At 41.1% G+C, this 26,635-nt stretch overlaps 1 protein-coding gene across 5 annotated transcripts in view; it reads left to right on the top strand.

The window, feature by feature from the left end:
• MARCH8 (membrane associated ring-CH-type finger 8) overlaps nt 1–26,635 on the top strand; it is a 90,529-nt gene that overhangs the window by 1,106 nt on the left and 62,788 nt on the right. For 4 of the 5 annotated variants that reach the window (XM_027648011.1, XM_027648007.1, XM_027648008.1 and 1 more), the window contains one exon: nt 21,204–21,382. In XM_027648011.1, coding sequence (XP_027503812.1) covers nt 21,287–21,382 — 96 coding nt within the window. In that variant the 5' untranslated portion in view covers nt 21,204–21,286. Of the gene's footprint in view, nt 1–964; nt 1,016–21,203; nt 21,383–26,635 lie in introns of those variants that run through there. The other variant, XM_027648009.1, reaches the window with a different exon arrangement.

Below are 26,635 nucleotides of genomic sequence, written 5' to 3'. Positions count from 1 at the left end.
CTTGAGTGGAGATGGAAAGAGATCTTGGAAGGAAGATAGGAGTGGAAGAGGAAAGAGCTGTCTGACAGTAACTCTTCAGCTGGAGCAGTAGGAATCTTTATGAATTTGTGCTTCTGAAATTAGTTTGGAGTAGTATCAGCTGAGGCTGAGATTAATTCAGATTGATCCCCAGTCAAAAATTCTCAGAGAAAAATTTTCTTTGAAAAACATTTATTAGAATGTTTTATCTGAAACCTGTCAACACTGGTGAATTTCCACCGATCCAGAGTCTCTGGACCAGGGTTGCTGGAAACATCAATGTTCCTGTCTCAAGGGTGTGCCCCAGCACCCAGAATAATACCTGCTAAGGTATTATTGCTCAGCTGTAGCCCAAACCATTTGGTGCCAGACTCCTCTGAGCAACTCTGTAGCTGCTCAGAGAAAGTGAGACATTCCCCAGGATTTGATTCTGCTGTGGTTGCTGAAAATGGTAGGACAGCTGAAATCTAAACAACTGCCCTTTTGCTAGGAACTTTGTGTGACTTAGGTTACAGTCTAATGTGAACTTAAAAAATTAACGATTCACTGAATATTTGTTGCTATGGTGTTGGGTTGGTTTTGGTTTTGTGGGTTTTTTTAACTTGGCTTTTAACTAGCCCCAGCCAACAGTTTTGCTTATAGAGGTAAACTAGTTGAAAAGAAGCTGTTTTCTGTTTTGGGGTGTCACACTGGATGAAAGGCTGCAGCCCTTTTTATACCTCAGTGTGTGGATGTGTGGGCAGAAATGTGGAGGTGTCCAGATGAGGCAGTTATGATTCCAGTGCCAGAAAATACACCTGTTCCCTGGCTGCTTTTGCGCAGTCTGAAGTGTTGTAAGGCTGGATTAATCCAGCATGCTGGATGAACTTTCTATATTTTCAAGATTAGAGGGGTTTTTTAAATTTTTGTTATTTTAGGTTTAACACTTTGGACGAGCAACTCTCCTGTGTTCAAGGGTGGAAGGACTCAATCTTCCCAGCTGCTGAGGCTGTCGCAGGTACTTTGGGCAACATAGCAAAGTGTCTTCTCTGCCAGTCTGATTTCCTTACTGCTATTCCAAACACTGACATTAGTGGGGAAGGCAGGCCACTGCAGGAGTGTGACAGCTTCCAGTAGCAAGGCTCCTCAAGGAAGGAGTTGTAGATGGTTCTTACAAGCCCTGAATCGATCCTACTGCCTAAGAAAAAAGTAGTCTGCTGCTGTGGGTCTTTTTTGCCCTATACTTCTGTTAGTCCTGGTGTGACTGACTGGTACCTAGCTTCAGAAGTAGTGAATAACAAAATAATAGTGTGCATGGCTATCTGCTAGGAAAAAGGAAAACAGGAATTAAGTGTATTCTTTCTTTTTTCTAATTTTTTTTTTATTCTGCCCTTCCTCCTTCCTCCAAAAATATAAGGAACTCTTGGTCCTGTAAAAGTGGCTAGCATTCTGTAAGAGCCTGTAGCAGGACTACAAAAAATGAACAGGCTTTGAAGGAAGAAGCTTGCAGGACCCCTGAGCTACCTTGTGCTTGGATTGTGTCTGCATATGGCAGACAAATAGTGAATAGCAAAGCAGTAGAAGGTCATAAGGAATAGAAAACTTCAAGTCTGGGGAAAAACTTCACTTCTAGGCCATAGGTATTAGAGGAGAAATCTTCTTGGGGAACAAGTTATCCAGTTCCTGACTGTTCCAGTTCTTTCTTCGGAGCATCTAGTGTTAGCTGCTGCAGGAACAGAGTGAACCGTGTAAACCACACATCTTATTCACTGTATTAATTTCCACAGTGAGACAGAACTCATGCAGGGTTTACTGGAACTTCTGTTTTGCTGACTTATGGATTGACTGCAAAGATCTGGCGGCAGCTTGCTTTAGCATAGCAGAGCTGGCATTAAACTTGCTGGATGGGCTTTGTTCACTGTGGATTTTCACAGCTCCAGGTTGTTGAAATACTCATCACTGAGTTAGGGTCAGTTTTACTAATTCTGTTGTCTGGCTTTTACTGAAAACACCACTTGACAAAAGAACTCCTAATTTCTAAAATTATCTTTCACTGCTTCCCACAATATTTTTGTGGATCTTTTAAGGAGGTACCCACAGTCATGTGAAGCATTGGAAAACCAAATAACTGATTACGTTGTGTTTACTGATTCCAGGGTAGGTAAATGGACAAGAGCCCTTGGAAGCCTGGTCTTTTTGCAATTAAAGGTGTAGCTGTGTTATTCTTAAATTTAACTCCTCACTGGACAGACAGATAGTTCACAAACAGCAAGAGATATCTCAGCCATCAGCAGTTTCTAGTGCTTGCAATTTCTTTTCCCCAGGGACCCTGGAAGAAGGCTGGCCCTTATTATGTGCCCAGCTGGTTATCATGTTTGGGCTGGTCTAGATCAAAGATATATGTAAATGACTGTTAAACTTCTCTGTCTTTAAAGTGAGTGCCTCTCTGGAGCTCAGATTGGGTACCTGCAGGCAAGTAGGGGAGCTTGGTAGCAAATCTTGACTTTAATCAGAGACCTGGCAGAATGTCATGGTGGATTGAAGTTGACTGAAAACAGTGTTGGAAATTTTTGAGGAAATACACATATATTACCTGTATGTGTAATAGGTGAAAAATACTAAAAGGTTCTAGAAATTGAGGCTGAGATTTTCCGAGGTTAGATGAAATAAAGAGAACTAGTAGATGAGTACTTTATGCCTGGAAACTCATTTAAAGATCCCAGTTGTAAACCTTGCAAAATATATAGCCAATTACATAGAATATAAATATTGTATATTTTGGGGGTAGGTAAATCCTATATATTAGGTATGCTTTGATATCTGCCTCTTGAAGTTTTTGTGTGCCTTTCAGAAGGCATCAGGACAGAATACATGTCACCAGTCCAATCTGCAGGTGAGGCTGGTTATTAACAACTGCACCAGAGTTTCTCCTTGGGAAAACAGGCTTTGGATTTAAGAATGTCATTCAACAGGTCACTGAAAACACTGAGGCTGAGTTTGTCTGCCAGTTTGGTCATGGCTTCAGTAATATCATGTGTTTACACACCATCCAGGATAAGAGGTTCATTACAGGGAATAAAAATGTTCTCAGCTGTTCTTCCCTGAGCAGGTACCTTGACTTCTGTCATGTCCTGGACACAGAATGAGAAACATTCTCTTTGAATCAAAGGGTCAGTTGGATGATGCAGAGGGAAAGGAAAGAAAGATAGAAGGATCTAGGGTGACAAACCAAAAAAGAAGAAAAAAAGAATAGAGATCAAGGTTACACACAAAGTTGCTAATTTTTAAAAAAGTATACAATTTCTTTTTGCCTCCCTTCCTCTCAAATGTACTTTATTTTTAAAAAGCCTCTTAGTTCCTCTTTAGTGTGTGCACTGAGCCTGCAAGGAAGAGTATCTGTAGGAAAAAAACCCTCAGTGTTTCTTAATAAACAGCTAGGCTTCCCCTGGGTCTGATCTGCTGATTCTAATGACCAGAATAATTTGTCACTCAGACTGACTTACTGCTAATAACGCTGTGCCATTGTGCAGCTTGAGGAGGGGAGATGTGCCTCCACTCTTGTTGCCAGAGCTGGGGTTTGAGTTCTGCTTTATTGTTACACAAGACTTTGCATGGGGACAGCAGTGAGGGTCCACACATTGCCATGACTCCTGGTACCGAAGGTTACTGCCTTCTAGACATGGTATTTGGGTGATTTTGCCTGTAGAGGATCATTTGAGTAGCTTTAGCTGAAAAGGAAGCAGCAGACCGGCTGTGTACAACCTGCCCTAGAGCACCGGTTAAATACTGAGGAAGTATTCTGTCAAACCTTGCTACCATAAGCACTGCTCTTGGCAGCAAGGCTGAACCTGGCCTTTACTTTCCTGGGAGAGGGAAGGTGGTGTCATGGGGGTTATTAGTGGAAGCTCCTCCCCTCCCAATTACTGCAGGATTTACAAAAAGGGTGCCTTTGTTTAATGGCATTTGTAATGGTCTCTGAAAGCATTTCTTTGTGGAAGAGCCTCCTTCAAAACCAGCAAGAAAAAGTCTTCTCTGCCTATTTATATTTGCTTTCACTGTCACTGGCTCCTCGTGTCATCCAGGACAGGGGATTAATCTCTCTGATCCCTCTATTTCTAGTTGTAAAAGCACAGTGTGCTATTGAGGGTGATTCACTACTGGGCCAATCCTTGTTATAATCTCTTGTAACTACGAAGGCATCAGTCAGAAGAGGAAGGCTCATGGAAAGACGTGGCATGTATCTGTGTATGTTTGGGGTTTTTTCCGTGTATATATGTTTATGGGAAGATGGGATTGGAGTACAAGAAGTGATGCAATACAGGGCTCTGCCTTTGTTTCATAACACGGACCATATTACAGCAAGAAATTCTTGCAAATGCCTCTGCTTGCCTTATCTGAGCGTAGTTTTGTCTCCTTCTTGCATGTTTCCCATGGCCTCCTTCAGCAAACCACTCTTAAGGGACTTGCACTTATTAGTATGATGAATTCTGCTACAATAGAAAGTGAAAGCTTGCAGTGGCTTTTCAGTTCATCATAAGCCTGGTGAAGTCTGACATACCAGACTAATGTGAAGGGCATTAGGTAATAGTTTACCATAGGTGATGACAGAGAGGAAAACACACATAGGAGCAGTCTGGCTCTTTCTGAAGTTAACAGTAGGCTTTGGTTTTTCCTTCCTTTCTGGTAAATGAAGTGAGTTCTCCTTGTAGTTCTGCATCCAAAATCTTGTCCTTTTCAATGTGATTATCGTTATGACTTTTAGAGTATTTTTCATCTTGAGCTTGCCTGCCAAATCTGAGCTGGAAGTGCCAGGACTAGGAAGGACAGTTGTTGTCAGTGTTTTTTCTCTAGCACAATCTGTGACCAGTCATTTACATTAAAACTGCTTCTGTAAATTGTGTGTATATGTGCATGAATATAATACGTAAAAAGCAGGTAGACTGAAGATTTGCAGAGGAGCTGCTACTCTTTGACATTGCAAGTAATTTCTAGATGAAAGGGGGTTTTTATACCAAACAGTATAAATGCATACTTAACTAAATGCTGTGTTGTGTCAAAGAGAAGAAAAAAAATCTGCCTAGCTTCAAAAAGAAGAGGAAGTTTACTCGCAGCTAAAGGGTTTTTTGAGAGAGACAGGAAATCTGAGTCTTTTTCCTGCTTCTGGCCTCAATTTTCTGGCTTAAGCTACTTCACCTATGCATACCTTAGTTTCCTGCAACTCAGTTGTCACCTGTATCAAGGTTTTTGTAAGGTTCTTGGATTTTTTAAAAAATTTTTTAACCTTCTCTCTAAGGGGAAGTGGACTTATGCAATCACACTGCCAGTAACTTCTGAATCTGTTGGCTAAATGTCACGTATTTGCTGGAACTTTTAATGTTGCAGGAAGAAGGGAATATAAATTGCAATATCACAACTGAGAGCTGCAGCCTTACCCTGTGCCAAAGCCCATGGAGATAGCACTTTTTTAGACACAAGATAGGTCACGTGGGTGAAACCTGCAACCACAGGATACCAAACTGTAGAATATCAGACTGTGCTAATCCTTCTGCTATGGAATGGCCTTCTTCCACTGCAAGGCCTTCTGAAAGCCTAGGAGAAAAGTTTAAGTATTGCTACTAAATTAGAGCTGGCACGATGCAGCAGACTCTTCACAAAATTAATGTTTGATAACTTAAGGGGGTGGAGGGAGGAGAGATGTCATTGTAAAATTACAGGATTCTTGTCAGGCTAGCTTGATCTTGGGAATTAGTCAAAAACAGCAGCAGGTTTGATTAAAATATTGAAAGGGAGTTTTAACTTTCCTCTTGGCATAATAAAGCAGAAGCCAATAAAATGAGATCAGATTTTAGCCTTATAAATGCATTAGTGTTCTTATGCAGTGTTTTGCTACTGTAGCCTTGAAATACGGTTGTTGCTTTTGGGCATGAAAACTGTATATTGCCTTTTAGCAGTTCCTTTGTGTGAGGCATATATTTTGTTTCTGTGATTCTTGTGACAGAGATGTTCTCCTATTTTGTACTCTTAATCTTAGGGTAAGACCTGACAGGGGAGGATAGATAACTTCTGACTGAGACTGCTAGAGTTAAGTCTTTCTCATGTTGCAGAAATATCCACCAACTTCCTTTCATCACAAAATTCCAAGGCTTGAAAGGTCTCCATGTTGTTCTGTACAAGCTGCTACATGCTTTGGCAGGTGTGTGAAAAAGAGTCCTGCTGTAGGACACCTGTGGAACTCTGCAGCTCCCAAGGCCTTTTAGAGACGAGATTCTTTTTATCTGCCGTCCTAGAAGTGTAAGAAAACTGCACTGTGGTGTTTTCCAGGCAAATCAGTGAGAACCCACAACTCTGTTGTGTTTTCCAAACCGCACAAAGTTCAAAATTATTCCTCTTTGACCCTACCCGATCCATGAGATCACTTAAATTATATGTGTGACTTTGTTTCTAGTGAGGCAACGTACAAGTGATATATTAAAACTGCAACTTCAAAGTAGCAGGAGGTGGCCCTGCCAGAGCTCTGTGCCTCCTGCCAGGGTTGCCTAAGTTTATCCCTACTCCATAAGGCTTCATTTGAGATGCTTGTAGTGAAGTGTGGAAGAGTCTCCTCTATATATGTACGTGCCAGTTGCAGCAGGGTAGGTTTGACATAGGCTTTACAGTCTTTTGGTAGTGTTTGTCTTTCCAGGATCTCCTGTGGTCAGTATTTGGTGTTTTGGGGACCCTGAGGCACTTGTATCTGCAGGAGGCCTACGCTTTTATTTGCTAGTGGTGTTGATATCAACTTCTGCAACCACGAGGCAAGGATCCCAGCTCAGTTGCTGTTGAACACATGTGATTCAAGATAAGACTTCTCACTCACTCTCCTTTGTTAGTGATACCCTGGCAAGCATAGCATAGTGTGGTCCAGCTGCCTGAGAGCAAAGAAGCTCTGACTCAGGATCAGTTCCTTATATCGAAAGGGAATTAGATACAGCATGCATTTTATTCTTGGCCGTGATCTTCCATTGTGTGTGTTAGACATTTGTTACGGTTGTTTGCTTTCTCTGTTTGCTTGAGCTCTACTTGTCATCTGGGACACGTGTTCAGTCTGTCTCATCCATCTTTGATCACCTCCTGGGAAGTTTTTTAGTTGGCATGTTCACACTGAGCAGTACTACAGGTGCTTTGCACAGACTTGGTAGGGCTGTGATGCCCTGCAGGCATCCTGCTAGTTGGCTGTTTGTCAGCTGCCTTTTCAAGTCCTCCTTAGCTGCCGTATTAAGACTCTCTGGTCCCTGGGTTTGGCTTAACCTGTCTTTACTGTCCGTGCTTGTGGGAGGAGGCCGCAGGGATGGTTCTGCTTCAGGGTGGATGCTCTGCTCAGGGAAGGTATGTTTGCCAGTTGCATCTTGATGCTCTGGTATTATCTCCCTTTCCACATGACACCACAAAACATATACTTATGCCTTGTCACACAGTTTGCATTGCTTCTTCTGTGAATAAGGGAGGAGAACTCGAGAGAGCTGATGATCCAACCTCTGATGACCGCCTTTGAGCTGTATCCTATGTGGCTCATGGACAGGTCTCTGTAGTTGATGTAATCTAACTAATGCATGTGAGAGACATCTGAGCCAGGAATAGGGAATTTAATAAGATGATGAAACTGTTGGGTTTCAAGTCTGAAAGTAATTCATGTCAGCAGAGGATGGGAGTGGAAAGCAGCTTGATTGTACACAGTGTATCCCACCAAGGCCAGTGACATGGACATGCTACAGCACAGGCCTGGTTTTCTGAAATGCTGTTTATCCTGTCTCCAGCATCCTCTCTGAGTCAAGGAGACTTGGCCAGTTTCTGAGCCAAGCCTTTCTTCTGTGGGCCTGTTTTTCTTCCTTTATCGTAATGTGCCAAAAAACCCAAGAAAATCACTGGCAGGCTAAGTCATACTTTAACCCAGTGAGCAATAAGACAGCATGTTACACTGTCTTTGGACCTTCTACAACCCCTTCTATAAAAGATGCCACTCCAACATGACAGCTGTCAGAGGATGGGTAAATGCCTTCACCACTGATGTCTGAAGGTGCTGTGCCTTTCCATATGTCTTCATCTCCTATTTCCGTTTTTTCTAGGCTTTGAGCAGGAAACTTGAAAATGTTAAGTCCCTTCTTGGGTGTATGATAGCTGCTTCCTCTTTGCTCTTTTCTCTGCAAAGATGATTGATAGATGATCGCTTTTGAAGAGATACTAAATATTGGAAATTGGTGTCTAAAATGCAGTCTAAGAAGAAGCAGTGACTAATTTACAACTGACTGTAGCTCTGGCTCAATCAGGCAATTGCTAAAAATAATCTACTTTGTAATACCACTGGTGATCTCTAATCAGAGAAGTATTCTAATTAATAACCTGCAGTTAGGACTGAACTGATATCTCTGTTTTGCCAGTGAGGAAAGTCTGGACAGAATCAGTGTTTGGGTAGGGAATTTCAGGGGGAGACCAGGTGGTGGTACTGACTTTGCACTGGATTCATGCTGAGTCTTTGCCCCAGCTGAATGCTGTAGGGTGCAGTTTTGCCATCAGTGTCTTCTTTTTCAGGCAGAGAAGATGCCCTCCTTGGTGGGTATCTGCTTCCTGGACAGTTTTTTTTTTTTTCTTTAAAAAACCACGCCCACCCCCAAAGACTCAATCCAACAGCACAGAAACGAACATTTATATGTGTGTTACATTGTTGTTTCCTGTTTGAAGCTATTAGGAGGCATTGGTTGAGCATTGCAGGACAGCTGCCTGGCTTTGCTGCAGAAGCAGCACAGCAAAGAAGAGGGAGCCTTTTCAGCTGAGGTATTTAATGTTTCTGAAGATAGGGATCTGAATACATTTTAGCCTTTCGTTGGTTTTGCTTCTTAAGTTAGATGATTTCTGTCCTCTGTAATGAGGCAGAGAGAGATCAGGTGGCCTTGCTGAGATGTGAAACTTCTGTTAACTCTGTGAAAAATGTAGCTGATGTGAGATTGTACCAGATTATTTCTTTGAAAGATAATGATAATGTTGCCAGCTAATACCACTCACTGAATATTATGTGTCCCTGTAAAACAAGAAGTGTGACTCCTCCAAGCCCAAGGCTTTATGCCTCATTCAGAAAGAGCACAGCTAATGGAGAAGGACCGTGTCAGCCACAAGGTCACTTGGGACGCAGAGGGGACCGTGCCTGTTCCCGAGCACAGTGCTGCACCCATATTGGGGTGATTGGGTCCTACAAGATGAAACCAGCAGTGTTTTGGTTACTTTTGGATTCCTGTGACTTCAAAACCAGCAGAAGTCATCTTTAGTCTTTAGATACATTATGACCATCTTGATGCTGCTGTACAGTCCATGTGTGGGAGCCTGTGCCAAAGATGGAACTGTCTGGAATTGAACCAGCCAACTGTTTTAAGTGAGCAGAAAACTGAGGAGATTTCTATCTTGACTTTCTAACATCTGTCACATTTGGAATAGGGGGTAGTTTTCTTTTTTCCAGTTAAGAAAAAAACCTCTCACATTTGCCATTTAAAATTATTAATAAAAAAATATGTCCTTATCTCTCCATTAACCTAACTCAGTAGGCGTTCAAATTAATTGTCTGTAGTAATTTTTCTTCTACTCTTTGGAAGAACAAATGTCCTTGAATATTATTGTAATTGTAACTACTTAGAGAAGGAGACTACGTAGTCAGCAGGTATGGGTCCTGGAAAATATGGAGGAGAGTAGGCTAAAGTTGTATGGGTTTCTTTCTCTGCAGCTCAGGATGCAATTGGTGTAAAATTCTGATGGGACCTCAACAGTTTTGGTGCTTGCCTCTTTCTACAACAGTACATTTTTCTCCAGGACTGATGAAATTTTAGTTTGATAAATAAATAAATCAAGTTTTTCTTCTGCTTTCAATTTCAGCAGACACCTGATAAAAACTACTATTTCTTCCAGGTTTTTTCTTTGTGAATGTTTCAGGTTTTACAGTAATACTTGTGTGCACCGGAGTTGCATGGGCTTTGTTTAACACACTTGGCTCATCTCACTGGCTTCTGTCTAAACTAATTTAAAGCAAAGAACATCTGTTTGGGGAAAAGACAAAAAAGCCACTTCTAGATGTGATTGGGTTAAAAAATGTGACATGTCAATTGGTGTCAGTGATGTGGCCATGATCCTGAATTGTATTTCCGTGTTTGGAGAACTTCATATAGCAACTTCTTTTACTTGCCCTTTAGATATGCAACAGCATCCCAGAATCCATTCCATTGTATTGCTCCAGCTATCACCAGCTTCCTTTGAAACCAGCTTTTGTGTCACAGCATGTTGCTGTCTAGTGTCCTGGGCCTCCCCTCACCCTTACTAGACACTTGAAGATCGCTTTGAAGCATCTGCTGGAGGAAAAGGTGGTAGTCATTTAAGAATAGGGCAACAGGGCGCTGCAAGTCAGCCTCTTCTCCAGCAGCAAGAAACAGACCTGTGCAATTCTTAATATTTCTCATTAGTAAGCACATTTTTTCTGTATCTGGATACTTCTCTCTGTCTTAGTAGCCTTCTGTAGCTGGCCGTGTTTTACTGGCACTGAGCAGCTCATGGGTGACAGCTTGACTTCAGAAATACTGCTGTAGTTAGGGTGATAGAAAGCTGTCATGGGTATGATTAAATAGATTCTGTACAGGTCTTGCAAGTGCATAGGAATGGATTGGTGGAGTTTTGTGCTGTTTCTCTAAATTTCTTGTAAAATCTCCAAACTTCTAAATACTTTTCGAAATGAAGGGACTAATACTGGATGGGACAGAAAGGCTCAACACTTGATTGCTGAATTGAGAACAAGGACAATGAGTGAGGATGCAACTGGTGGACACTGGTTTCTTGTCCGTGTAAGAAGGCAGTGATTTGAAGGAATCCACAGTCATGTATTCATCTCGTGATTGCATCCAGTGGCTATTTTAGGTACAGTGGGGATGACTGGCCCTTTATAGACTGTGGTAAGGAATGCCTTGTCTGTGGGTTTCAGTAATGCCAGTCTCTTCTTTTTGGGTGGCACAGAGCACTGTTGTGGGGGAAAGATGGGCAGAACCAACGTACACGTGCCAGCACGCTCGTGTGAAATAACACCCTAGCGAAGGGAAACTGTGCTGATGCTTTTCCACTGCCAGTGCATGTCAGTGTCAGCACTGGTGTGGGGAGCTGGGGTGAGGGAATCAGTGCTGTTTTTCAGCCTTCTGAAATCAGTTGCCTGGCCTTTAAACTACAGCAGGGACACTTACAGTAAGACAGGCACATGCAGCCTTTTTAACCACCCAGCATATGCCACGACAAGGTTGCAGCTGGAAGCAGCTCTCTTATTCTGGCACCGGAGCAGAATCAGTTCTGTTCACAGTCCTGGACTCTGTCTATAGGTTTTATACAGGTTTACTACTTAATGATAATGCTGTGACACAGAAGTTCTTAAACTCTTCATAGCATAATTTTCATGTTGAAGTTGATGATAAATACCATGTTTGTCTGACTAGCAACTGTCTCAAATCAAGATCTGGCAATTTTTGGTAACAATGCAGGTGTGAATCTGAAGGAGTGACTCATATGTGTACTGCTGTTATTGCTTATATTACTGTAACACTTCAGTCTGTGCTCTTGGTTGTGCCAGGTACTGTACTTTGCCATGGTAAGGAACAATACCACCCCCACAGAAGCTGTCTGTCAAGCAGCCCAGAGGTGGGAAGTGGAAGTACTGTTATCCTTCCATTGCACAGAAGTGACTAAACTGAAGAACTCAAATGATTTGCCTTCCTGAACCACAGCCAGTGAGCACAACTCTGTATTGGTGATACTTGAAATAAAGTTAAAGATGGGCAGTGATGTCAGTGGGGCTGTGGACTCCCCCAGTATTTTATTCTACCTGGAGAACAAGTACTCATGCAGCTCACAGTACTGGTACTTCCCACATTGCCCTCTGGACAGGGGATTCTTGTTGGATGTTAGCAAATGTATGGAGAAGGTATTGACATGGAAAAAGATGGAAACATAAAGCCATAAAGGAGGCATACTATGCCTGAGTATACTTCCCAATAAAAAGTTCTCACCAAAGGCTGTTATACTTTAATGAGTCATGATATTTCCCTGTATTTAAAATGTATTTCAAAGTTTTAAATTTGGGTGATAGCAAATGACTTCTGATAGTGACTTTTGCATCATAAATTCAGGTTGCCTTAAAATGTGGGAAATTATAGTTGAAAAGAAACTCACTGATGTAATACAGGTTGGTGGAAGAATCATCTACAGGATGCTTGGTGCATTGCTCCTTTTACTCTGCATTTGAACTTTTGAAGACACTGGTTTTAAGCCCTCCAGTTGCATCATGCAAGTCCTAAAGAATGTGGTTTATAGCTATTTCCTCAGAATTTAAAGGTTTTTCATAAAGATCCAGAAAAGAAACCTAGATTTTTACTAAGACTTCCAGAGCTAAGACATGTTGTAACTTAAACCTGTAAATAAAGAGATATCTGACATTTAACTTGTAAATCATGCAGAAGAAATACATTCTTATGTGCTCTGCTTTGGAAATTTCTTATTCACCCAAAGACAGAGGAGGAATGATTTCATATTTCTTCAAAACACAGAACCATTTAGTCAATAGTATATTCTTTTTACTCTGCCTTAAGAGGAATGTTTTGCCTGGTAGCAGTTCAACAATAGCAAAGAATGTTGCTTAGGCACCTGTTGATCATAAATGGCTTTTAAAACTGTTAGCCTCTGATGTAATGGAAAATAAGTGATATAGCACAGAATTTTCCTAAAAATGCATCACTGTTATCTCTGTACAATACAGAATGTTAGCAATGTCCTCACTGAACAATGGTGAGATTGTTCTGTTTCATCACTATCTTGCATTGTAAATATTTACAGTGTTTGAGAAGCCCAGGCTTTCATTGTCTTCAATGTAAATTTATGCATTTTTAATAGCCCTTATTAATTTTGAAGACAAAAATACAGAGCCATTTTTCATTGGATTTCAGAACTGATTTAGAGTTTTGTGAGCCCTGAAAGGATTATAACGGAGAATGGGAAGTGATCATAAATTATCCATAGGTGTTACATTATATCATGTGGACTTGTATACTAGACTAGAAATTTGCCTGCAAATATATGTTGGTGCAAATTTCTCTTCCTTGTCTATACATGTATTAATATGTCTCTTTTTCCATTTGATTCTAATCTTCACTTAACATTTTCCTCTAAAAAATATCAGTTGTCATATGGAGCACTTTGCCAAATTGTAATGATCATGTGTGCATTTTTCCAATAGATTTGCTGTTATTCTGGAGGTCTGGGGTTTTACCTTTTCCTTGACATCACTTGCTGTCTTTCCCTGGCATGTCATAGTTTTGTGGGGTTTGACTTTTGCCCATGACTAGGGGTGAGGGGAGTGGGTTTTGTATCCAGTAGTGTACTGTGGACCCTTCTTTGTTGATTGTACAGTGATCTGCAATTGCAGTCGACCAACTGCAACAATCTTAGCGAGCCGTTCCCAGATCTGTGTTCACAATAATAGACCTTGTTTCTTTTCCATTAGTTTAAGAGTTTTGGGTTGTATGAAACTTCACCACTACTCTCTCAAACTGTTTCTCTGGGTTAGTAAGGAAAAGATGTGCTCACCGTTGCATCACTGTGATGGAATCCATGTAGGTTACTGCTGTGCATTGCTTTTGGACAGCCAACGAAGGAGGAAAGACAGCTCTTCTCAGAAACTGTAGCAATAGGCATGATACTGTGGTGTGTTCTCTGACAATGAGTATTATGAAGAAACAAGTCATCATCCATGTCTTTAAGAAAAGTTTGGAATTGTGTGATTAAGACAACCTAATTTGTGCTTTGTGGGATGGCTTTGGTGCCAAACTGGAGGGAAGAATGCCTCTTCTGGAGAGGGGCATTAATTTCTTGGGAAGCCGGTCTCTACTCATTCTGGGAGCTGATAGGATCATGACTAAGAGTGATAAGGCAAGTCCCAAACATGCTGTGATATTACATCCTGCTTGCAGCAAAGCTGTAAAGACTCACAGCTTGCATTGTGATTCACACACCTGCTCAGTTTGGAAGCACGTTGGGACAGGAAGATGTGTTTAATGTGAAGGGGTGAGGTGAAATGGTGTTTATCAACTCAAAAGAACAAATGGCACCCCCTTATGCAAATGGGTTTGGGAATTCAGTGGAGCAGGTAGAGCAACTTGCTGGCTGAGAAAACACCAACCCTGGCTGTTGACTTCTCCCAGGCCTCCACCGTTAGGGCTTCCCAGTGCAGGGGATGAAACTCCTGCTTTACCTCTCTTTCTTTTTGCTTATTATAGAGACTGTCCCATGGATTAATGCTAATGTTATTATGAACTGTTCATCAACAAATATACAAGGGGAGTTACTTAAAAATGTGTTTTACCCAGCAGACCACTGATGTAGTTAAAGAATTTTTGCCTCTGTAGCAGGAGCTTACTGCCCAGGTGTGTGTGAAACATCTGGTGCTTTGTTCTTTCCACAGGACATTAGAAATGATATTTGATGCTTCTGATGCAGGTAAGTTGCTATTAATAGCAAAAGCAGACAGAAGTAATTTCTTTGTTTCTCAGGGGGCTGTAAATACTGTATTATTGTGTTGTTGAAACAGAGGGAAGTGACATTTATTTTCCTGAATGGTAAGCTAGTTCATAATTCCATTTATCAGCTCATTTGATTTGAAGGGGTCAGTTTTTAAGGAACCTGTTTTTTAGAGATGCAGATCCTCCTTAGCTTCCATTGAAATCAAGGAAAAGGGATGCTAAGAACTCTAGGACCATTATTTATTGATAATGTAGTTTAACAGCTTGCTTGTCTAGTTGTATTATATTTGTAGAAGTAATCATATTCTCATTTTGAGAGGAGTCAGCTAGAGCTGGCTGATACTTCTGTTTTTCTGTGTTGTGCATAGTCTACACCTGTATATTCCTGTATATTGAGAAGCTTTCAGATGGAACACAGGTAATTTGCAGAAGAATCTGTTGTCTGCTTTCTTAACCTTTCTTTTGATTTCAACTACTCAATAACATGGTTTAAAAAAAAAATTAGAAGAAAAATGTTTTTAAGGCTTGAAGCTGATTATTTTTAGGACACTAGCAGGTGGAGGAAAGGAGGAACTGAGATAATAAAGGGAGAAGTTACAGCTGAGCTAGTAAACAAGATATATGGGCAGATGCATAGCTGTAAATAGCAATAATCCAGAATTATATCTGCCTGGTCTGAATAAAAGGTTTCTTTTCAGGGTTAGTACAACATTAGAAGTGAAATGTGAAAGGTACTGCAGAGAAGGAAGTGTTAGTTCCTCTCCCTTAGGCTTTCTTAATTACATTTGTTTGTCAAGTTAACAAATGCATGTGAAGTGCATGAGGCTTGATAACATCTCTTAAATAATGCTGTTAACAAAGTACTGATTAAGCCACAGTAAACCAAAATGAAACGCAGATGCAGGATCCTCTTTTTGAAAATGCACATCTGTCATCTCTAGAAGAGGATTATGTAAGCTACATTAGTAGGGGAAGAGTCCGAACAAGCTCAAAATGAAATAATAAAAGCTTCAAACTGGAGCCAACACAAGCTAATAGGATTGGAAATATTTGCAAATATGGAAAGTGTAGTGTACAGAAAGTAGGCATAAGCTATATCCATCTGAAATGTCAGAGTAGCTAGGGAAAGTTAAGATGCACATAGGAATTTACCAAAGTCAGTGAACTGTTACCTTCAGAACAACAGCAATAAAACCCCAAAACCAAAGGATTTCCTTTTTAATGAGGCTTTGAGATTTCACATCAAGACCTCCAACAGAAAAACAGATTCCAAATCTGCGTTAATAATTATTTCAAGTCTTACTAGGAAAAAGTAAGCCAGCTGATGAAGATGTTACACCATCTAGCAGCAATCAGAGGTTTCTTCAGAGGGTTTCCATTCCTGTTTGGATCTGGTTTTGTGCTGCATAGAGGGGAAGTTTCAGAAGACTGGATTACACGGCAGTGATCCACAAAGACTCGGAACAGCACTTTTCATCCTGCATCAAGAAGGTCCCCTGAAGTCTTCAGGCTGATCTAGTCCATTGCAGGATTGTCACAGCCATGAATGGTACTTCAGTGTCTGGATTATCTGGACATCAGCGATCTCTTGTTTTATTTTTGATCTGCCCACCCTGCAACAGATTATCAGGCCGATGACCTACGTGATGCAGCTCACTGTTGTTACTGGGGACTAGGTTAGTTGAAGAAAAATGTAAGAAACTTTTGGGCAGAACAGAACAATTGATAGGTGGAATTCCTTCCAATTCCCTTCTGTTAGTGACTACCATCTTCCTTCTGCCACAGTTTCCAGGGCACATCTTTCACGCGCATAAAGACAGATTCTTTTATAATCCAGAATATCTGTTGTACTTTAAATAGGAAAACAACTGACCTATTTGACTGCTCTATTTTTTACCCTTCTGTGAGTAATACAAAGCATATGTACACACCTTCATGCATCCTTAGTATGCGTTTCTTTTGGTAAGGCCTGTGTACGTCAGCAGCCAAGTGCCGCTACAGCTCCAGAGCTTCTGCTGAAGTTCTCCAGCATATACCATGTAGTAAGGGAGTATGGTGGACTTTCTAAAGTATAAATGACCTAATCTGCTGTTCATACTGTATGCTTTTAGATTTTGTAGATATGAAGCCATAGACAGAAGATCATGATTTGTGCTTACTTGCATCAGTCTAGCTGGGAATCTTTGGCAAAGAGCAGTTTAGCCTTTATTTTTGGATGTGTAATGGGCAGAGAACCTGCAGTAGGTGGCAGATGAGGGAGGACTTCCACCTGGGTTCTTCCAGTGACACTTCTCAGTGTAACAGTCCAACAATTTATGGACCGTTCGGTTCACCTGATGTCTGATTTATGTTCTTCTTGTCACTAAGGAAACAGATCCTGATGGGGTGGATGATGGAAATGGGATTTCAAGTGGTTTCCCACCAACTTCTCTTACAGTGAGGTTACCTTCTGTTGTTAGTTGTCCCTTCTCATGGTTGAGGAATATATCTGGTACAGGTAGCTCCCTTTGCAAGCTGCAGATTGAGGTCTGGGTGGGATCCTGAGAAGAGGCCACAAACTGCCAACCTTTTGGATAACAAAGGGCACAAAGATGGGTGGCACCAACCAGGTGAATAGACACTGGGAGACACAGCAGGGATGGAGGACTCAGGAGAAAGAGTGATACTTGCATGTGGATAGACTGTGAGAGTGTAAAAGCCCATGGGGTCCTTTATTAAGGGTCCCCCTTGGAAGCATCATGGGCTGTTTCTGTGTTACTGCACTATGAATAAATTGCTTTGTGGAACAAGACATCTGAAATTCTGCTATGGGAAACCTCAGGTCGAGCCAGTAAGAAAACCTGGTCTGACTGTGTGAGTGGGGAGTAAAGTGCAGCTCCTGTCGGGTCATTGGAGCCACTTGCTATGAAGGGGCTTCAGTCCCAGCAGTGAAAGTCTCTGGCATTGGGAGTGTGACTGCCAGAGAGTCTTGTGAATGGTCAGATTGGAAAGTTTCCTTAACATTGTGTACTTAATGCTGATAACCCAGAAGAATCTAATTTTCTGCTTATGTTGCTGTCAGATATACTGTTCGGGGGAAGGCCCCAGCCACCAGGCCCCAGTCATGTGCATGCTTTTCCTTCCTTTTGTGCTGCTCAACTGCCTTCAGAGACTGTCTCATTTCCTCTGAATCCGACTGTTCTTGCTGCAGCTTCGTGGTTCTGGCAATGTAATGAAGACCCAACTGATGTGGTTCCAGGTGGCATTTTTAGTTACTGTTTGTCTGCCCTGCAGAAAGCAAAACTGGACTACCTGGGTGGGTGAAATCTTAGCTTCACTAGGCTAAGATCTCCTCTGGAGTCTGCAGCCAGGATTTTGACCTTTTTTGTATTTCGGAGTCGTATTTGTTTGTGAAGGCTCTCTGCAATGGCAGTATGGCTGGAATCCATTTTTGGCTGGAACCAGTGTGGCTATAGATAGGGGGAACAGTTGAGCTTCAAACTGTCCTCTCTCTTGGTATTCCTGTGTGCCGCAGCCAGTTTTGCAGGAAGTCTCTCTGGACAAGAGCAGTAGTTTGAATTGTGGCTTATTGGCTGTTGGCAGCATGAGTAAAGAAATCTCTACAGAGTCCAGCTATGAAAAAAGGCTTAACCTTTATTATAATTTGCTGAATTCCCAAATTCCTAAGAGAGGTTTTCTTTAAGTATTTTACCCCAGTGAATGATATGTTAACAACCATGGGGACAGGAGGAGAATAAGATCCCTTTGCAGGCAGATGACTGCCCTGCCTGTGGGACCTAGTAGGTGTATGTACCCTCTTTATCCCTTTCCTGGCAAAAAGAATCTGAAAAGTCTTTCCTTTGTGAATAGAACATTATCTACAGCAGTGGTCATGGGACTTCCCTTACATGCGTGGTTTATGAACCAAATAAAACACAATGAAGGAGAAAGCTGAGCCCTTTGCCACCTCCTGGGGGCAAGTGTACTCTGCTGTTGGATGCAGGTGCTGTAGTAATGAGGAAGTCTTGTTTTGTGTGAGGTATGGCCTGAACATCAAACTGGAATCCTAAAGAGAAGAGAATATGTAGGAGCAGTCCCCTTGCCTTAGCATTTCTTCATTTTTGGCAGGCTCCCAGTTTGATGTGATTGAAATTTGGATCCCAATTGGCAGATGCCCACCTCCTCACCTCTCAGTCAGGTAGCATGTGGAATTAATTTAGCTGTGGAATATGTCCTGTGGAGCTTGTCACAACTTGCTCTGTGTTGAGTGGCATTGCTTTCCTGGCATCCTTGTCTGTTTGTACTCGGTGCTGCAGATGGTCTGTTCATTCACGTAACTTTATCCTTTAATTAGCGCTGTGGAGTTAACGTGCTTTAGGTTGATACAGTGCGTGCATTATTAGGGACCTTGCAGATTGGGGATGCTACAGTGGGGCATCTGGGTTTAGTTTACAGCTTTCTCTAAGCCACCCTTGAACAAAGGCAGGCTTTGTTAGAACATCTACCAGGCTTCTTTACCAGAGGAGAGCTGTTTCACATCATCTTTGAATATCCAGTTGGATTATATCTACTGCTTGAGCTCTTTCAAAGAATTCTAACACATGCTGTCCTCGAAGTACCTGCAGAAAAACTGGTTTTACTTGTTTGCCATTATCAGAGGGAGTAAACTGTGTTTTCTAATAATTTTCCTTGTTCTCTTTACAGTCATGGCAACATGTCCTTGCCTGCAAGGCCAGAACCCTTTTTGAGGGGAGACACAGAGCTCAGTTATTGCTGGCAGTAGCACAGAACATATTAGCTGGCATATTTTCATTGAAGCTTAACGTTCTCTGGATTTCATTTCCCTATGTTTTCTTGGGAAAATACCTTCCCTTCCTGCCTTGTTTATTGTGCTTTGATATTCCCATCTCAGCCCACGTTTATATCCTCTCTGGTTTGGCTGCTTTAGAGGATGTAACTAAGCAGGTGTGTGGAGGACCTGAGGAGGTTCTGTGTTTTCTTTTTATGCTGAGATTCAATAATGCTGGTGATTCCCATGTTTCCCTTTGTCCTCCAGTAAGGAGGTGTCCTTGTCGTTGCCTCCTTATGCATACTGATATATTTTATTTTTAAAATAAGTGATGCCTGAAAGTTATGAAGGCATTACCTTCTGAGCTTTCATGCATGCTTTATGATGTACTGTCTTGGCCTCTATAGAAGTAATATAAATCCTGACCACGTGTCAGTAAAGCGTTTGAATTTGACTGAGCATCATCCAGCAAATGCAGTGTGTGATTGGGATACAGCAGGCATTGCACACATTTCTGGTTCTGCTCATGACTTGCTCTATGACCTGTGATAACTCATTCCCCCATAGTGCAAAGAAGATAGTGAACTATCATTCTCTGTATAAAGTGCTTGGAATATGTAATTTTTTTCCTGTTGTTTCATCAACAGCAGTCAAAATATTTGATCCTGTTTTCATTTTACACAGCTCCTATGGAGTCTAATGGAAATAGAACCAGACCAGTGTCTTTTGCAGAATCAAAAACCTAGAAAGCTTGGCCTCTCTTTAAAACTTCCAATTAAATATTCAATAAAAAATGTAAGCAACATAAGTTTAGGGTATGCGCTAAGTGCTAAGCTACACTACTTACAAATTGTTAAGCAACATAATATATAGGCCATCTACTTTGTCTCTGTTTTCTGCTTTCACAGATACAAAACTAACCAACAAAAAAGTTGGTATGTTATGGAAAACAGAAGAACAGTGCATCGTTCAGTTGCCCTGTTTAATATGGTCCCTGCTGTGTTAATTCCCCTGTAATCCTTTCTTTAAACATAGTTGTGTCTCATTTGCAGCAAGTTGTGTTCCAAATAAACACTCCATGATCCTAAGTGTTTTAAAAAGCTTTTTATTTAATGTAACTTCACTAATCTAATAAATGCTACAGTTAATTATGCCTGCCTTTCAGATTAGCGTTGCCAATTTTGGCTAATTTATGTCTATCACTGTCTTTCCTATGTGTGATGCTTCCCTGTTGTATTCGTAAGAGAAGGATGAAGAGTGTGTAGTTCAGTGAATTCACAATCCCTAGTGAGGGATTTTGTTTATATTAATCTCTAATAGCCTTTAAGAAAGGAACAGCTCACGTGATATGTCTTAATGTGCCAGCTGGTACATAAATGACAACAGCTAAATGCAGGATATTTCCTGTTTTTAGCCAAAACTACACTATTCAGTCTGATTCAGGACGATTCTCGAGGCAGTTTGATCCAGTATGATGGGACTGGCAGTTTAGGAAAGTACCTTCATGACCTTTGCTCTCTGCATCTTCAGGTAGCAGGCTCCCACTGCTCAGTTGGGAGAGCTGCTCTTCCTCTTTCTCCCTATCCAAGCAGACTCGAGCATGATCCCTGCCCTCTAGCTCTGCTCTCAGAACACTTTCAGAACCGATTGATAATTTATTTATTCGTTTTGCATAAATTGTGCTCTGACCTGTCTAGTTAAAGTTCTTGAAAACTTCTGTGTCTTTCCACACTCACTCAGTGCACCAAATTCTCTCCTGTTTAGAATGCAGAGAGAAAATAAGAGATGCGTCTTGATCCAGTGAATTACTTAGCTTTGGTTTAGAAATGATTGCATTTCAAGCTACCTTAACATCATCTAATATTTTTATTTTTTAGTTGCAAGGCCTGACAATGGCACGGAATGAGCACTGCCTTCAAGCCTCCTTCCTGTAAATATTAGGACCAAACGAGGCGGTGTGATGAACATGCCACTGCATCAAATCTCTGTCATTCCAGCTCAGGATGTTACCTCTTCCAGAGTCTCCAGGAGCAAGACCAAAGAAAAGGAGGAACAGGTACTGTCAGATATGCTTGATTTTCCACAGGAAGTTGTCTAAGTATAAAACAATAGGGCTTATCAAATCAGACCTTGTTCTGTTCTAAAGCCCCAACTCCTTGTACGACTCCTGCTTTTAGTGAGGATGAATGCTACCAAATTATCTCTTTATTCTCATGTCTGCTATTTTAAAGCAACTGGCTGCAAAGTCCTAGAGGTTGTTGTTGAGTAACTTGTGCAAAATGCAAGCTACAACCTTCTACTTTGCATAAGAATTTAAGGCAGATAGGAATTTGAATGATGGCTCTAGTACCATTGTTATGGAAACTGTTACAAGTGTATTTAAAGAAAAATTGTATGGGTTGTGAACACCTATATGTAGCCATATATCCTGTTTTCCTTTGCTCTTGGTAGCATGTAGTAGCTGTGTTGTGTTTCATAGTGACTGCAGTATCACAAGGAAGGATATATACACCCATGTGCGTACGTAGTGTGCTGTTTTATGGAATATGATCTGTATTCTTAATTTGGTAGCAAGTGGAATCCTTTTGAGGTCTTGTTGTGGTGCTAATGAGGACCGGAATGCAAAAATATCTGAAGTATATATCTGATTATAAGTCCTATAGAATCCAATTAATATGCTACTTAACAGTTTTTATAGCATGCTGTGTCTAGTCTTCACATGTCAACCTTATTTATCCCTGAACTGTGTCTCTGGTCAGGCCAAAGACCTCAACGTGCGTTGTGCTTTAGTGTACAGCTGTACTGCACTGAATCTTATATTATCTGTCAGTTCCACAGAAACCTCTTTGTGTTTTTTTAGCTTTGCCCTGACATAAAATTAGGTCAAGAAGACATTCACTTTATGGTAGAACTTCAGGGCTTGCTTTGTGGACTGCTCAGCAGTGGTTAATTCTGAGGAGATCTAGAGTGATGCTGATTAGAGATAGGGCATAGCTTACATGTAAGGGACTAAAAAGAGACTATCATGTTACAGAAAGGAATTTACTAAGACTAACTTTGAGTAGGGTAAAACAGTTGTTTCTGATGTGTTGATATTGTTTTCCCTAACTACCTGTCCACCTGTCAGCTGTCCAGATTGCACCTACCAAAGTCACCAGTGAGTCAGTAGAAATAAATTGTCCCATTGGGGGATATTTTTTGAACCTTCTCTTTGGTAACATCTTAAAAGGATTCTAGCCTTTCAGATTCCTAAACCAGTAATTAATAAGGCTGGCACACTGCTGCTTTTGGTTGCCAGGCCTAGGCAGGAAGTTATCTTCACAGAGGAGATGCTCTAAATCCGTGAAGCACCTTGTCTCAGGAGTCTGCTGTAATCTCTCATTTCCCACCTGTTACATATAGTCACCCTCTGGGCAGCTCTCTAGATAAGAGGGATTTTCTGTTTCTTCTCTTTGGTACCCTCCTATATAGAAATGGTATGTGCTGAGAGGGTGAAAAAGCTCCTTTGCCAAATGCAGGTCAGTGCTACAAATTTACTACCCTGCCCTGGGTAATGGAGATTGGGAGGCAGAACTTGTGGTATGTCTAACCATGCAGTGAGCCTAGAAGTGGGAATTCCAACTCTCCTTCTAACCATGTTTTTCATTTCCAACAAAGCAACTTCATTGTTAACAAATCTCCCCTGTGTTTCCTTCATGATAACTAGTTCAAATGCTGATTATTGTTCCCCTTACCAGGTTGCTGTTATATTTTCATGCCTTAGGATGTTAGAAACAGAGCAGAATACTTGTTTAAATATGTGCAGTGTTGAAGGGGAAGTGGGACCATACAAGCAGTAGATTAGGCTAACCTGGTAACATTTCATATTTCCCAAGTCTTATCCTTCCTTTCTCCATCAGCATATTCATTCATCCCCAAGTGTCCTGCATTCTGGCAAAACTACAGCTGGAACAGCTGAAGCTCTGGGTGAACTGGCTGCTGTTCTTGGTGCACAGCTGTACTGACACTGCGGCTGCTCCTGTGCACGAGCCACAGCCCAGCTCTTGTACGCTCTTCCTTGCTCTTGTAAACTGCATTGCTTCTGGTATTAACCTTTAATTCTGGATCTAACAAATGAGCTGGACAGCAGTCAAGTTATTAATGTGCTGACTTTGACCAATCCGGTAAAATTTTCATTTTCCATCAGTTAGGACGTTCAAGGCTACATATAGTCAGAGTCCCTGTCAACTCTTGGGTGCAATCAAGACCCAAATAGTAAATTCCTTACCTTTTCTGTGCAGGAACAATAAGCAACTCAAACAAATGTGTACACTGGAGTCTTAAAATGTTTTGAGTTGTACAAAGCCACTTGCCAATCTGAACAAAATCTAACAAACCACAAACCACAATCAAAACCAATAGTGCTACTTCAAAGATAAATATGTAGGTTTGCTTTGTAATACCAAACTTCTTAGACCAAGTGCATTGCCAGGTGTGCATTTCGTAGGTTGAGCAGACTCATGTACATTTCTCCTCTTTATTAACAAGCTCTGGCAAAAGCCAAGGTGAATAGAGTGTCATCTAGCAGATGAGATCTTGTATGGCTTTCATTCTTGCTGTTTCAAACTAAACCTTTGGCTTGTCTGTGCCTACATCCTGCATTGTAATAAGTCTTTTGGAGGAAAGGCTCAAGAACACAGCAGCAGAAACTGAAGGACCAATGTGCCTAGAGAGAGAACTTCCACCAGTCTCTGAAAAATCAGTGTTTTTCCTATTCCCCAGAACATGCTTTATGTTCTGTTCTATTCTCTTTTGTGATTATAATTATCCACATTTGTAGTAGTGGTGCAGAGAGAAAATTCTCAGTCTGAACAGCACATGTCTCTTACTATTTCTTCTCTTCCATGTTTCTGGTCAAGATGTAGCTTGTGTATTTCAGATTAAGGCTTGGTTTTATTAAGCATTTCCTTGTTACAAGAGCAAGTTTTGTGGAATACTGATATGTGACTAACAGTGAAGAAACAGCAAGAAATCCTACCACCTTTATCATTATAATCCAGTTTCTCAAATTGGGTGATCTATAGTATCTAGGCATGCCTCATGGCAGATTAACATGTACATTCAATGTCTGTGGAAGTCTGTGGCAAAAATCCTATTGAATTTGAAGAAGTGTTAAGAGGAAGAGCTGCTGCCTAGAATTTCTGGTCCAGGTCCTCAGTGATATGTATACATAACAGAGCCTGGTAGATTCTGATTCAGGTTAGTATAATCTTCAATATTTAGAATAGTTGAAATCTGAGGTTAACAGCAGTATTTCATAAAACTTCGTCCGTTTCCCCAGTAAAAATGAGGAAGGTCGTAAAGGGATTATTACTGCTGCATTTAACTCAGATGAACTGATAGCTTTAAGGTCTATTAATAAGCATCATTAGCTTCTTACTTATCCTTCACTAGGAATAGCTTCATACTTACCTGATTTAAGGGAGAGTCACTGTATTATTTTTGAGGAACTACAGCCCCTGCTTGCTCCTCTTTAGTGGGCAGTGTGCTGGCTGCAGTGTTTCCTAATGTATGCAAAAGCTAACAGATCTCAGGATTTAGACAGGAAATGAGGAACTGATGCTGGCATGTGGTTGAGGTGTTCTGGGTTTGTGTTGTTATAGCATTGTCTTTTTCAGGGCTTTGTGCCTTTCTCACTGAGGTGGACTGATGTCTACCACATGTTGTTAGTAATTATTGATTAATTACTTCAGTGAGTGAATCTCCCTGAGCAATAGCTTTTCACTGCTCTTCTAAAAATGTGTGTCAACTGTAACCTCCTGTGCTGTGATCTCTGCAGATCTCCTAAGTGGATCAGGGATGGGTGGGATCAGTGTTTAAATGAGAGATCATGAGATGTTGGTCCAAGCCATTTTGGTGCACAGTACTCTTTCTTCTCAATGGCCTGAAACTGGGAATCAATACTGACTTGTCATCAAAGATCACACAGCATTTATCACAGAATGTTCTAGTTAGATTTGAACTTGCTAATTCCACTTGATCAACTGAAACTCACTTCAGCTCACTCCTCTTGTCTACTAAGTGTTGTGTAGTATTGCTGGCTGCTGTGGGCTCAGCAGAGATGCTGTGATCATCTCTGACATCTCCAGGTACTTCTCAAAGCTGTCATCTTGAAGATACTGACTACCTAATTTTTCTGAATGAAATTATGCTGAGAGAAGTACATGGTGATGCATCTTCCTAAATTTCTTCTGCCTTCTTAACAATCTCTTGCATCCTGTAACAGAAAAGGCACTGTGGCCTATTGATTCAAATAAGCCACATCTTACTGGAAAAGCAGGAGTTACTTGAAGTTAAAAAAAAAACCAATAGATGCATTTGCAAGAGTTTATAGTCACGGATCAGTACCTCAAGGTAAAGGCACATGTTTTACGTTGTTGAATCCAGAGTGACAGAGAGCTATTATGTGTTTTTTAAGGTACAGAAGCACTCTATGATCTTTTCCATTCACTTTTTGGGCTTTGAGCTCTGAATGAGATCTCTGAGTAGCTGAACTCAGTCCAAATACTCAGGCATTTGTAAGGCTCTGTGTGTGTGGGTTTGGTTTTGCTTGCCCATTGAACCAAATAATTCATTAAGCAGCCAGGCTGCAAATCCTTTGAGAATTTTACCCCTTATTATTTTTATACTGCGATTTGTGTGTTTATGAGTAACTATGTCATATATTAACACTGGGCCTGGCATTTTTCCTTTATTAAATTTGTTTTGTATAGAAACTGGCTAACTGTGGAAGAATTTTTGTCTGAGTATCCCTTAACTCTCCTGTGAGAATCAAAATGTATCTCTTGCTATACTGCTTACAGACCTAGGCTCAAAGTGGGAATTGCAAAGTCCATTCCTAACAATGGCTTGGCTTTTACTTGATGTTTTTCAATGGATCATAAAGTGTTCCTCAGAAAAAGCTGTCATACTTTCCACTTCCTGAAACATAGCAGCCAGGCAATTTTTTGACAGAGCGGACAACCTGTGACAGAAGCACCCCTGAAGAGCTGCAGTGAAAGTGCTTCTGTTTCTGCAGTCTAGGAGCAGGTAGGAAGGTTTCCTATACCTTGTCCTTTGAGAATATGCCAGATGACTGAGATGGTTGTAACAGCATCCTTCCACATGGTATCCCTGGGCTGGGAGTGTGGTATTTCCATGGCTGATTTCTATGCTAAAACAGACATTTTAGTACATGTCTGTGTTGGAGCAGGTGCCTGAGCACACTCTCACTCTGATTACCTTTAGCACACAAACAGTCCAGTGAGGAGCACTAAGTAAATAGGAAAAT

Source organism: Corapipo altera, unplaced genomic scaffold (assembly GCF_003945725.1).
Source record: "Corapipo altera isolate COAL_440 unplaced genomic scaffold, ASM394572v1 56, whole genome shotgun sequence".
Taxonomy (NCBI): Eukaryota; Metazoa; Chordata; class Aves; order Passeriformes; family Pipridae; genus Corapipo; species Corapipo altera.
This window is presented reverse-complemented; position numbering and strand designations above follow the sequence as displayed.